Raw genomic sequence first — 13,344 nt, 5'->3', positions numbered from 1 at the left:
GATCATGGCTGAAGTGTAAGCAGTATCGAGACGTGCAGAGCAAGTATGTTCCCAATTAAAATATTCTCTGGTATGCCTTCCTCATTGTGACTCAAATTCAGACACTGACAGTTCTTCCTCGACCAACTCCTGGGAACAGAGTGAAATAGAGGGCTAAATTGTTTGGCCCCAAAAGTGGTGTGCAAGGAGTTTGGGGGTTTCTCCTCCAGCACGGTGGCCTGGCTGCTAATGCCTTTTTTGTTTAAATTTAAGATTTATAAAAAGTTGGACAGAAGTCACCTCCACCATGCCCCCCTCCCCACTCACTCAAATGCTGCAGCTTCCTAGTTGGATGGCATCTTATTGACCCTCCAGCTTCAAGAGACAGCCCAGGTGTCCTTATTGGGATAGTGAGCCCACCTTTTGATCACTAATTGGCCATCCGGGAGAACGCGACAGGTGAGTGACTATCCCTCACACAGTTCAGGCTTCTGATCCCCATTTGACCCTGATAACAAAAGGTCAAATGGTATCCTTCTCTGTAACTGGCATATGGAAATTAGTGAAAATGGGTTGTAGGGTCCACTAAATCTAATTGGTTAGAAGCTAAAATAGGTCAGTTGAGTCAACAAACACATTGTTAGGTGATGTAGGAAGATGCTTTGCTTTTACCTTTTCGGCTGGTTGTATGGGTACGGTCCTCTGTTTGGAATTACATGCGGTTCAACAATTAGAGTTTGAGTCTCTTCCTTCCCTCCGTCATCATTCTCCCCTTTTCGTTTTTTGCCCTTTCCACACGTTACAGGGAATGTGATCCTAAAGCAGGGAGGGAGAGAATGCTTGCACTGGTCATGACAAAATCATTCCATATTTTTGCTCATTAACTAGAATCATTCTGCCATTAACATTATTCTATTAAAAATATTCTTTGTTATGCTGACTGTATGCTGTACAATGCTACATACAAGGTGTGTGTAAAGGAAGATGATAACCTGCACCAAAATAATGTATCAAAGATATTAATATTTTCAGATACCTTTTTGTTCATGGCATATGGGTATCATATGCTGGCATGATGTGGAGATCCCAGCATTGGACTGGGGTCTCTGCCCGTTGAAGTGGTGGAGGCTGCCTCGCTAAATATTTTTAAGAAGCGGGTTGATGGGTTTTTGATAAGAGAGGGGATTAAGGGTTATGGGGAGAGGGCGGGAAAGTGGAACTGAGCCACGACAGATCAGCCACGACAGATCAGCCATGATCTTATTGAATGGCGGGGCAGGCTCGAAGGGCCAGATGGCCTACTCCTGCTCCTATTTCTTATGTTCTTATGTTCTTAAACACAGTAAGAAGTCTCACAAACCAGGTTAAAGTCCAACAGGTTTATTTGGTAACAAACACCACTAGCTTTCGGAGCACTGCTCCTTCGTCAGGTGAGTGGGGAATTCTGATCACAAACAGTGCATCTAAAACTAGTGGCATTTTGTTACCAAATAAACCTGTTGGACTTTAACCTGGTGTTGTAAGACTTCTTACTGTGTTTATCATATTGCCCATCCTAATTGCCCTTGAACTGACTGATCTGATAGGCCATTTTAAGAGTCAACCACATTACTGTAGGTCTGGAGTCACATGTAGGCCAGACCAGGTAAGGACAGAGATTTCCTTCCCTAAAGGACATTAGTGAACCAGATGGGTTTTTACAATTGACAATGGTTTCATGCTTTGAGATTTGAGCCTGGTCCCCAGGGTATTACCCTGCCTCGCTGGATTATTAGCCCAGTGAAAATATGACTACACCGCTGCCTGATGTAAAAATTACACATGTTCCTTCAGAAGGAGCTCTTCAAAATGCAGCTAATGAAAATACTACAAAACTTACTCCAACTTATAAATCAAAGAAAGGACTTAATAAAGAAACATCATTACTCCAAACTTGGGGTCTCGCCCTGGGTCACTCCAAGCTCCCCACAATTCGACATAGTTCCTTATTTATAGTGAATCAGCTGGTCAGCTGGCTATTACATCAGTCTGTAATTGGTTCCATGTTTTGCAGCTGACTCTCACATCTTGTTTCCATTGGTCATATTACATCCAATCAAAGTTGTCACTGGTTACATTCTAATAACACAAGTCAGTTTATATCATGGTATCCATGTTACCTGAAGGGAGGTTTCTGCAGAGCAGGGTCCTCGACCGTTGTTTTAATGGTACATCCAGGAAAACTAGCCTTCAAGTGCTCAATAGAGAGGAAAGTGTCATTAAAGTCCAGTGTGGCAATCTGATTCGGCATTTTGGAATAATGAGCACTTCCTGGGTCTCCATATCCAAGGATAATGTCATGAAGCCAGTCAGGAACGACGCACTCTGTGTTCATTAGATTCCGGATGGTCTCTAATACTGCCTGAGGATAAAATTAATTTGAAAGCAGTCACACCAAATGAAAGTCACAGCAGTGAAGTATTGTAAAATACAAAAAAAGTTCTGACGTTAAGGTGAGTTATATACAAAATCTTGTCTCTAATCATCAATTCAATGTGCAAAGGTAATGGTGAAATGCCAGTAAGTGCACAGATATCCATAAAAACACTGAGGAATTGTAAAGCAATACTACAGACCATGCTTACTGCGACAGGGACATAGTTATTTAATTTATAAAGTGGAGATGCTGGTGTTGGACTGGGGTAAACACAGTAAGAAGTCTCACAACACCAGGTTAAAGTCCAACTGATTTATTTGGTAGAACGAGCTTTTGGAGAACTGCTCCTTCATCAGGTGAGTTTAATTATTGGAATGATTTGAGGTGGTCAATGATTGAACAGAACAGGGTCAGCTGAACACTTGAGATGCTGGAAATACTCAGCAGGTCTGGCAGCGTCTGTGGAGAGAGAAACAGAGCTAACATTTCAGGTCAATGACAATTCAACAGAACTCTGATGAAGGGTTATCGACCTGAAGCATTAGCTGTTTCTCCACTGATGCTGTCAAACCTGCTGAGTATTTCCGTTTTATTTCCGATTCCCAATAGCTGCATTATTTTGTTTCTATGTTAAATTGAAGCGGTTACTCTGATGACTATCTCAGGCCAGGTTTTTGACATAACTGCCTAAATTGTACCACCATGTCCTTGTAAGACTCATAAGATCCCACCCGAGGCCAACAGAGAATGCTATTTTGCAAGTCTCGCCCGCCCTGGAATCAGGGCAGGCATGCTGATAAAATTCCAGGAAATGTTTTTTGAAAATAAATGTCAGAATGAAGATTCCAAAGGTCATTAGTCCCCAGTCTGATTCAAGGTGAATATCTGAAATGTTAAAAACATTAGACCATAAGACCTATGAGCAGAATTAGGCCACTTGGCCTATCGAATCTGCTCTGCCATTCAATCATGGCTGATATTTTTCTCATCTCCATTCTCCTGCCTTTTCCCCTTAACCCCTGATCCCCTTATTAATCAAGAGTCTATCTATCTCTGTCTTAAAGACACTCAATGATCTGGTCTCCACAGCCTTCTGCAGCAAAGTCTCTGCCTGAAGAAATTCCTCATCTCTGTTTTAAAGGATTGTCCCTTTAGCCTGAGGTTGTGCCCTCTGGTTCTAGTTTTTCCTACTGGTGGAAACATCCTCTCCACATCCACTCTATCCAGGCCTCGCCATATCCTGTAAATTTCAATAAGATTCCCCTCATCCTTTCAAACTCCAACCAGTACAGACCCAGAGTCCTCAACCATTCCTCATACACCAAGCTCTTCATTCCAGGGATCTTTCTTGTGAACCTCCTCTGGACCCTTTCCAAGGCCAGCACATCCTTCCTTGGGTACAGGGCCGAAAACTGATCACAATATTCCAAATGGGGTCTGACCAGAGCCTTATACAGCCTCAGAGGTAAATCCCTGCTCTTGTATTCTAGCACTCTCGACATGCATTACATGCATATGTAGTCATTGCTAAACTTGATCAACATTGAGACTGCATCAGTGTTTTCTTAAATACACATCACCATACTGTTAATTTACTGAAAATTACAAAGTGTATCCCATTGTGAAATTAAGAAGCTAGGGATATGAATTGGTGTTCTCAGATAAGAAATGAAAGTAACATTTTAGAAATTCATTCTTAGGATGTAGTTGCATATGCAAGACCACTGTTTATCGACCATTTCTAGTTGTCCAAGAAACCTCTTTGTGATTCACCTTGTTCTTGGACTGCTAGTGCTTTGATACAAATGAGTGGTTTTCCAAACCAAAGAAGAGTTAATGACAGCGGTATGAAACTGGAATCATATATAGACCAGGACAAGACAGGAGTAACTTCTCAAAAGGATATTAGTGATCTAGCTGGGTTTTGATAATATGAGGGATTCATGGTAAGATTTGGACTGAGGGAAGCGCTTTCAAATTGAATTCAAATTCCCAAACTGCTCTGGTGAGATTTAAACTCTCACTCTCTGAGTCACTAGCCTATCAACAATCTTTCTTCTTGCAATGACAATTGGTTTGCTAACTATGTAAAACAGAACACTGCATTTCTACAAACAGCACTATGTTCACCTTAAAATTATTTTCCTTGGGTTTCCTTCTCATGATAATGTTGAAGGTTTCGTAGACGTCTTCAGCCCCATTCTGAATGGAGAAGCTCATGTCTTGCTGATACTGATTGGGATCCAGCCACACTCGATATGTTCGTGAGTCTCCCTTCAGCTTTGGTTTAGGTTCAGGCCCTGTGAAAGGGAGAAATAGTAGCCAGTGTGAATTACACTAGGAATACAGTATTATACACTCAGCCTTAAAAATATACTTGCTCAACAGAGAAAAACTTCCCAGTAGCTCCTTTCCCTTCATTAGGGTGACTGGAAGTGATTCATGGCCAGTTAGGATTTTTAAAGTACAGCCACTGTGGATTCTTTAAAAAACTCCAGGGGAGACAATTTGCAAGCAGGAAACTGCAACAAACGGGTGATAAATAATTGGATCATTTGTTTTAATGATGCTGGGAGAAACTCCTTTCTCTACTCTAAAGAGTGCATGGGATCTTTTAGATCCATCTGAACGTAGAGTGCATCAGTTTAACATCTCATCCGATTGACGTCCCAACAATGCAGCACTCCTCACAGCTGCAATGAATTATCAAGCTAGATTCTGTACAAGAGTTCTGGACTGAAATATTGACTCGTGACTCAGATGTGAGAATATGTGCAACTGAATTAAACTGAAATAACTTAAAGCATATTATTACTGCCTCAGATCTCAGATATATACTTGCTTATTCTCTTTGTAAAAAAAATACAGGAAACTAATTCTGCTATCAAAATCATGGGATAAAATCCTTACATGAGCAATAGGTCGTGGGTCTAAATAAGGATTAGGAATCAGTGCAGGCTTGGTGAGCCAAAGGGCCTATTCCTGCGCTGTATTGTTCTATATACCTTCTTCAATGACTCGTCCCTTCTCATCCAGCATGCCTTGAATTTCACATCCTCGCACAAAGACGAGCCCATACTGCTCTGCAAATGGTTGTTTTCGGTCAAACTTTGTGCCGTAGGCCAACACTGGCCGGACAGTTATAAGGAAGCATACATCATGTTTGCGAAGTGCTACGGAATTGAAAACAGAAAACAAGAGAAATGTATAAGACCCCACTATCCGAATTGAACAACAAATGACACAAACACTGTGACTATTTGGAACAGCAAGTGGATTTACTCTGCTCCACTTTAATAGTGCAAGCATGCCCAAAACCACATTATTACATTGTCAAACATTCAAGCAAGATATATCTAGTTAAATAATTGCAAATAATTTTTGATCGATTCATTAAAAATTAATTCCGGGTTTTATATTTCTTTTCCATGTCTGTGGGCGATTCAAATTAATTTTTCAGCATTTGAAATTGCCTTTTGATTCATGATTACTTTAAAAGTTAAAGATTAAAGTTTACTTATTCGTCACAAGCTTTACATTAACACTGCAGTAAGTCATTGTGAAATTCCCCTAGTCGCCATAGTCTGGCGTCTGTTCAGGTCAATGCATCTAATCAGTACATCTTTCAGGCTGTGGAGGAAACCCACGCAGACACAGGGAGAACATGCAGACTCCGCACAGGCAGTGACACAAGCCAAGAATCAAACCCGGACCCCTGGCGCTGTGAGGTGTCGCCCCATTTGATGACTGGAAAACTGCAACTAGGGATGGGTAATAAATACTGGCCAGCCAGCGACACCCATGATCCACAGATGAACAAATAAACCACTTGATATTTGGAAAAGAAAGGTTACAATACCCTTTACTCCCATTACAAAGTGCTTGGAGTTACCTTCCCATTCCTCTCTGATTTGATATCGGACATTTAAGTTGATGGTTACATCCGCACGGACTCTTGCTGGCCAGTTCTCCCCAATGTTTGGTTTTGCTACTTCGACAATGGAGAAAGTGACAATAGGCTGTGCCATTCGGGCCCAGCCACCAAATACAACTCCGCCATATTCCCCCTGCCTGCAAAGACATTGAACAAATTAATGATTCATCCAAAATATAGTCTCAATAATCTTACATAAATGGTGAGAAAATAGCCCCATTGAAATGTTACGCAACTTCAACTGGCCTTAACAAAATTGCTTTCAATAACAGTGGACAACAAAAACAGCTTAAGAAACTGTTGCGATCCCAGAATCATTTTAGAATATCTATGTAAAATGCACTTTAAAAGGATGATAGGAGTTTGAACACATTTTTAAAAATTTTGATCCAATGAGAAGAAAAATACAAGCATCAAAAATAATTTCCTAACCAAACAGTACATGTTAGTATAGGTGGCTTATTTACCTCTACTCTAAACACTGGGAAAGTTATAGGAGAGGTAAAAATATGTTTTCGCTGCATTCCAGTCACAGCAATGTTCCTAAAGCCAAAACACTTTTCAGATGGATTTCAAAGAAGGTTTTGTAAATAGAGAAAATAGAAAACACAACTGCTGGTGACTGTTTTAAACTGAATCTGTGACTGTTTCCACTCTGGAGTGGACTGGGCACTGCAATACCCTTCCCGCTGCAGCTGGACTGGGAAATTTAATACCTGCACTTAGTATGGCATTCACGCGTCATCAGTTAACATAGAAAAAAGCAGGAAGAGGCCATTCAGCCCTTTGACCCAACTTTGCCATTCATTATCACAGCTGATCATTGATTTCAATATCCTGATTCCCCTCTTTCCTTCCATATCTCTTGATCCCTTTAGCCCCAGAGCTATTCTAATTTCTTCTTGGAATCAGATAACGTTTTGGCCTCAACTACTTACTGCAGTAATGAATTCCACACATTCACCACCCTCTGGGTGAAGAAATTTCTCCTCACCTCAGTTCTAAAAGGTTTACCCCATATCCTCAAACTATCACCCCCTAGTTCTGGACTCCCCCACCACTGGGAACATTCTTTCTTAATGAAGGGCATATTGCTTCTTTATTGTGACTGCCTGTTTGGAAAAATATTAAAGGGATAATTTTGTTGGAAGGACATACAAGATAACATATATATACTGTTATATATACACACACATTTAATTTAAAAAAGGAATGGAACCCAAATACTTGAAATGGAAAATTTTAATCAAACCTCAAACATTTGGTTGGATTTCCTGCACCTTAACTTTATAGAACCCATCTTCAAGAATCCTTACAATGCAGAAGGCGGCCATTTGGCCTATTGAGTCTGCACTGGCCACAACTCTACCCAGCCCCAATCCCTGTCGCCTCACATATTTATCCTACTCGTCCCTTAGACACTAAGGGGCAATTTACCATGGGCAATCAACCTAACCCGCACACCTTAAAACAACTGTGAAACCTACATTGAATGGAAATTCAGGAAAAGAGAAAGAAATGCAAGACTGAACGGATTGGTGCAATTATGCACATTGTTACCCACCATGGCTTTAGTCTGCTGATCACATCCTCCACATCCTGTCTAATCTCGTACGTGGACTCCAGACGAAAGAGATTAAAGTTCCTCAGGAGGTAGTCATGGAGAGTCAAGAACTGTAAGTTCAGTTTGGGCAAGGCAAGGCAACCTGGGATAACAAAAAAAGATACAATTCAGAACCTGTCCTACAAAGTTTAGGTTTTTAAATCAAAAGGGCTGCAGCACTGCCCAAAAGGAAAAACAATATCCACAAGCCGAAATAAATGTCATACCCTCGCCAGAGTAATATTCTGTCGGTACAATGTTTTCATCCCAGATTATTTTTTCTGTGGGATAAAGTGGCATCTCATTTAATTGTTGAATTTGGGATATTCGGCGTTCATGTCGGGACACCTGTTAGAATAATGAAAAGCGACTTTAAATGAGTAACAATCATAGAATCATATCACAGAGTCTAGTGCAGAAGACCATTCGGCCCATCAAATCTGCACCAAATCAGCACTTTTGCAGGCCCACCCTCTGCCAAACTTAACTCCATAACCTTGTACATTTACCATGGCTAATCCACCCAACCCACGCATTTTGGGCCACTGAGAGACAACTTAGCATGGCCAATCCCCTTAGCCTGCACTTTGGACTCTGGGAGGAAACCGGAGCACCTGGATGAAACTCACGCAGATGCAGGGCAAACGTTGAAACTCCTCACAGAGAGTCACCTAGGCCGGGATTGAACCCAACTCCCTGGCGCTGTGAGGCAGCATTGCTAACCACTGTGCCACAATGTCCTCCATTTGAAAAATGCCCCAATATTAGGTCTTTTCATTCGAATACCTACCAGCATCTCTAAGAGAAATTCCTTTTCATAACAGGTATTCTCCTCTTCAGGTAGAGAGGACAAAAGGCAAAGATACGATGCCACTTTGTGCAGTGTGTTGGGGCTGTAAATGGAAAACGAGACTACTTTAGCATTTTAATGTTTGCAATTCCTCACGCAAGCTGTCCATCCAAGTTTTCAGAAGGATGAAGAAATAAAAAATAGAACAAAGTTGAAAAACTAAGTCTCGATAAATCCTTTAAATTGAGCAGTGGAGTTTTGTTAGCACATGGGAGCAGTGAAGGAAATGACACAGATGCATTAAAGTGGAGCCAAAATGTGGGAGAAAGAAACAGCTGGATATGTTTCAGAGTATGAAACGAAAGAAGGTGGAAGGAAGCTTGTGTGGAGCATAAACATCGACAGAAACTGGTTGACACTATTTCTGTGACCTAAATACTATTTGAATTTAATGTGTGCATACACAAGGAACATGATAGAAAAAAAAACGTTTACCTCAGTGATCCAAAGTGTCTCACTAGAGATTCTCGAGTATCGACAGCTGCAACATTAGACAAAGCAAAATCGTGTAGCTCGGGAAAGTGAGCAAATGCTGCCCTCTGCAATGAAAATCAGCAACAGTTCCATCAGATTCATGCAATCACAACAGCTATCGAATATCTAAAATACCATTGCTATAGCAGCAATGAGAAGCAAAACTTATCACAAGTTCAGTCAGTTAAACTTGAGACAATTATCTTCTTTCCAAACGTCCTCCAGCATAGACTTGAATACATTAATTTCCAAAAGGTGAGGAAATTTATAATTAAGCTAACTTGCAGGTGTAGCAAGTAAATTAGGAAACATAATAATGTCATTTCTTAGAGGAGAACTGAAAACAAAAGTAAGGAGGTCATACTTCACTCGCTGCCATGCTGCCCGACTGAACTAAAACCCCCTATCCTTCCAGGTACCATATCCCTCTCTTCCAATCTTATTCATGTATTGTCCAGACGCCCCTTAAAACATCATATCTGTTTCCATTACCTCCCATGGCAGCAAGTTCCAGGCACCCACCAGCCTTTGTGTAAAAAACTTGCCTCGTATATTTCTTTTAAACCTTGCCCCTTGAACCTTAAACCTATGCCCCCATGTAATTGACTCATCCACCCTGGGAAAAAGCTTCTGACTATCCACTCTGTCCATGTCTCTCATAATCTTATAGACCTCTATCAGTTCGCCCCTCACCCTCTGTCACATCAAAAGTAACCTCAAAAATAAGTGCCACAGAATTATTCATACTTGGAAGTACAATGGAACTCCAATGGAACTCCAACTTGATTACAAGGGATTCTAAACAAAGATCTTGAGTTTAAACAGGTTTAATGCTACAAAAAGTTCAGTCTAAATGAGTACCATTGCGGAAATATTTGGCTTACATTTCAGCACAGTATTTCTGCAGCTACTGATCTGCTCAATCACACCATCATCTTACATTATAGGATAAGTGGATCATAGAATCCTTACAGTGCAGGAGGAGGCCATTCAGCCCATCGAGCCCGCACCAACAACAATCCCACCCAGGCCCTATCTCCGTGACCTCATGTATTTATCCTACAAATTCCCCGAGGGGCAATGTAGCATGGCCAATCAACCTAACTTGCACATCTTTAGGTGATTAACACTTCATCAACTTGTGATGTGCCCTGGTTAAATGAGTACAAAAACACCTCCCGACTAGCAAATTCTACCTTACAATGAAGGGCATGCAAGAGGAAACTTTGCTGTCCCTTACCTGGAGGGAAGTGATGCGATCATAGTGGATCGTTGTCATCTCATTCTCAGTGAGAGCATTTCCAGTCTGGTCATTAATTTCAAAACCGGAGTAGAACTTCAACATTTCTAACAGCTACAAGTAAACAGATAGATTCGGGATAAGCATTACAACATTTTAACAAACCTAGAAGTGACTGCTCACAAGGTTCAAGTTCAAGGAGATGAGACACAGAGTAAAATTAGTTCAGCAGTCAAACCAATTTCAATTGGACGTAATTCATGTTCACAGACCCAAGTGTAAAGGCCCAAAACAAGGAAGTCAAAAGCAACATTTTAGGAATTTTTAAGGTTGAGCACATGAACTTTACTACATTTTTGTCCAATCTTGTGGAGTTAATGAATTACCACTGAACTAAACCACAGGCAGTTTGTACTCAAGCAAACCCCCAGTTTGGCTTCCTATAAAGGTTTCCACCTTGAAATATTTATGCAGGATCCAGTTACCCAGGACAATAACTGTTAAGGTACTCACTTTATATTCTGAAATTTTGTGTCCTTCAATTTAACATAATCAGACTGGCTAATTAGAAATTTCATTAATTCTAAACACACACACAATAGAAGGTACATACACAAGCAGACCCTGATACCTTTGGGGAAAACAGAAACAGGGGGCCACCTAAACAGAATGGGATCTGTGAATAATAACTGGTCAAAGAGCTGGGAAACACTCAACTGAACAACTAAAGCCTTCGTCTTGTGAGCCACAGAATCGTGCACCATGGACCCCAGGAATGGGAGGAGAGGTTTCAGAGTTCAAACCTCTGCGTCATTTGTGTTCATCTCAAGGTGCTGCTTATGAAGTTCTGAATCCGAACTGAATACCCAACATTCAACAACACCAGGACCAACTCTTTCCAAATCCCTGAGCTCACAAAACGCAGAAAGGTCAAAACAACTAGCGTGTAAAACAAGCACAACAGGGTTCACTTCAAGAGATGCATGCTATCCAAAGACGACAGGTTATACAATCTTGGCCTAAACTCAGTCATAAATAATAGCCACTTAGAGAAGGTACTAGAATAGATATGTTCTAGAGGGTGCAGGCCCAGTTGGAGGGGTGGAGGGGGGGACACATTCAATTAAAGAAACATTAACCACAGGTCCAAAGGATCTATTCTTTGACAATATAGCAGCATTCCACACATCATACTACAACCACAGGGATGGCTAACAACACCACTGCTAATGCTAATCTCTGTGAAGAACTGGGAATTCCATAGAGTCCTTACAGTGCAGAAGGAGGCTATTCAGCCCATTGAGTCTGCAGCGATTCTATAACAGAGCATCCCACCTAGGCTCTATCCCTGTCACTCCGCATATTTACCCTGCTCACCGCCCCCTAGCCTGCACACCTTGGGACATTACAAAGCAACTTAGTGTGGCCAATTCACCTAACCTGCACATCTTTGGACTGTGGGAGGAAACCGGAGCATCCAGAGGAAACCCACACAGACACAGGGAGAATGTGCAAACTCCACGCAATCACCCAAGGCCGGATTTGAACCCAGGTCTCTGGCGCTGTGAGGCAGTAGTGATAACCACTTTGCCACCACAATAACATTCCCCTTCAAGAGCGCAGCACACCGTGGGAATTCTCAACCAACAGTCATCACAACACTCTGCCAACTTGCTTCTATACAGCACAGCTGACAGAAGCGTGAATACAATTTCAAAAGGGCAACAGGATGTGGTCGGCAGCTGTTTACTTCCTCCTCTTGTAAGTAAAAGTGGCAATATTTGGTTGCTGACACATCTCACCTGACAGAAAAGTCGCCCTTCCTTCTCTCTTTGGACCAGATTAGACAGATAGCAGTGAGTGACTAGATGAGAGTCGTCCAGCACTGTGTTGAACCACCTTCGAGTTGGCAGGAGTGCCTTTAAGGAAATAGATAAGTGACAAATTGACCAATGAACCTTGTTTCATTTCAACTAACCATCAATAGAAAGATCCCATTTTGTAAATCCTACATGAATTGCACACATAAAAATATTTAATCAAATATTCAATTTAATGTCAGTCTTAGAGCAAACACAGCAGGCTATTTTGATTTGTTAACCAAGATTAATTTAGAATTTATACACACATCCTATGAATACAGTAACTACTCACCTCCAAATCGATCATTAATTCAATAAATCTCTCACAATAATGAATCTTATCCATGCCGTCCGTTCCTACGTTATAAATAAATAAGTTAATATAATAATGCAAGATGTGGGTCTATGTCAGTTATCTGTTCACACAAATGTTATGCGAAAAGGGAGAACTACAAGAGTAGCTAGATATCTGGGATAAACCTTGAGTGAACATATTTAATTGAGGGCTCGAAGGGAAATGGGATAGAGGAGTCACAATTAAAGAAAAACTACAGCTATTGGAAGATATGTTGTGAAGGCATTTTGCACAAGATTATTTCCTGAATGTGGACGACAGGCTCATGAGAAGTCTAAGGGGCAACACTCACTCACTATAAAATAATTGATTCTTAAATGTTTGATTTGATTTATTATTGCCACGTATTAACATACAGTGAAAAATATTGTTTCTTGCGTGCTATACAATACCGTTCATAGAGAAGGAAATGAGAGAGTGCAGAATGTAGTGTTACAGTCATAGCTAGGGTGTAGAGAAAGATCAACTTAATGCAAGGTAAGTCCATTCAAAAGTCTTGACAGCAGCAGGGAAAAAGCTGTTCTTGAGTCAGTTGGTACATGGCCTCAGACTCTAGTATCTTTTTCCCGACGGAAGAAGGTGGAAGAGTGTCCGGGGTGCATGGGGTCCTTAATTATGCTGGCTGCTTTGC

The 13,344-nt window shown here is 41.1% G+C and overlaps 1 protein-coding gene across 3 annotated transcripts in view; it reads right to left on the bottom strand.

Annotated features, from left to right (window-relative positions):
- The window catches only part of aqr (aquarius intron-binding spliceosomal factor), a 56,898-nt gene that overhangs the window by 26,433 nt on the left and 17,121 nt on the right, over positions 1-13,344 (bottom strand). For all 3 annotated transcript variants that reach the window (XM_080203165.1, XM_080203163.1, XM_080203166.1), the window contains exons 11-22: positions 12,651-12,715; positions 12,299-12,415; positions 10,497-10,610; positions 9,218-9,321; positions 8,723-8,825; positions 8,160-8,280; positions 7,894-8,035; positions 6,288-6,466; positions 5,401-5,568; positions 4,526-4,695; positions 2,139-2,380; positions 652-795 (exon numbers count right to left, since the gene is read on the bottom strand). In XM_080203165.1, coding sequence (XP_080059291.1) covers positions 652-795; positions 2,139-2,380; positions 4,526-4,695; positions 5,401-5,568; positions 6,288-6,466; positions 7,894-8,035; positions 8,160-8,280; positions 8,723-8,825; positions 9,218-9,321; positions 10,497-10,610; positions 12,299-12,415; positions 12,651-12,715 — 1,669 coding nt within the window. The remainder of the gene's footprint in view (positions 1-651; positions 796-2,138; positions 2,381-4,525; positions 4,696-5,400; positions 5,569-6,287; positions 6,467-7,893; positions 8,036-8,159; positions 8,281-8,722; positions 8,826-9,217; positions 9,322-10,496; positions 10,611-12,298; positions 12,416-12,650; positions 12,716-13,344) is intronic.

This window comes from Carcharhinus amblyrhynchos, chromosome 14, assembly GCF_965287045.1.
Source record: "Carcharhinus amblyrhynchos chromosome 14, sCarAmb.v2.hapA, whole genome shotgun sequence".
Classification (NCBI taxonomy): Eukaryota; Metazoa; Chordata; class Chondrichthyes; order Carcharhiniformes; family Carcharhinidae; genus Carcharhinus; species Carcharhinus amblyrhynchos.
This window is presented reverse-complemented; position numbering and strand designations above follow the sequence as displayed.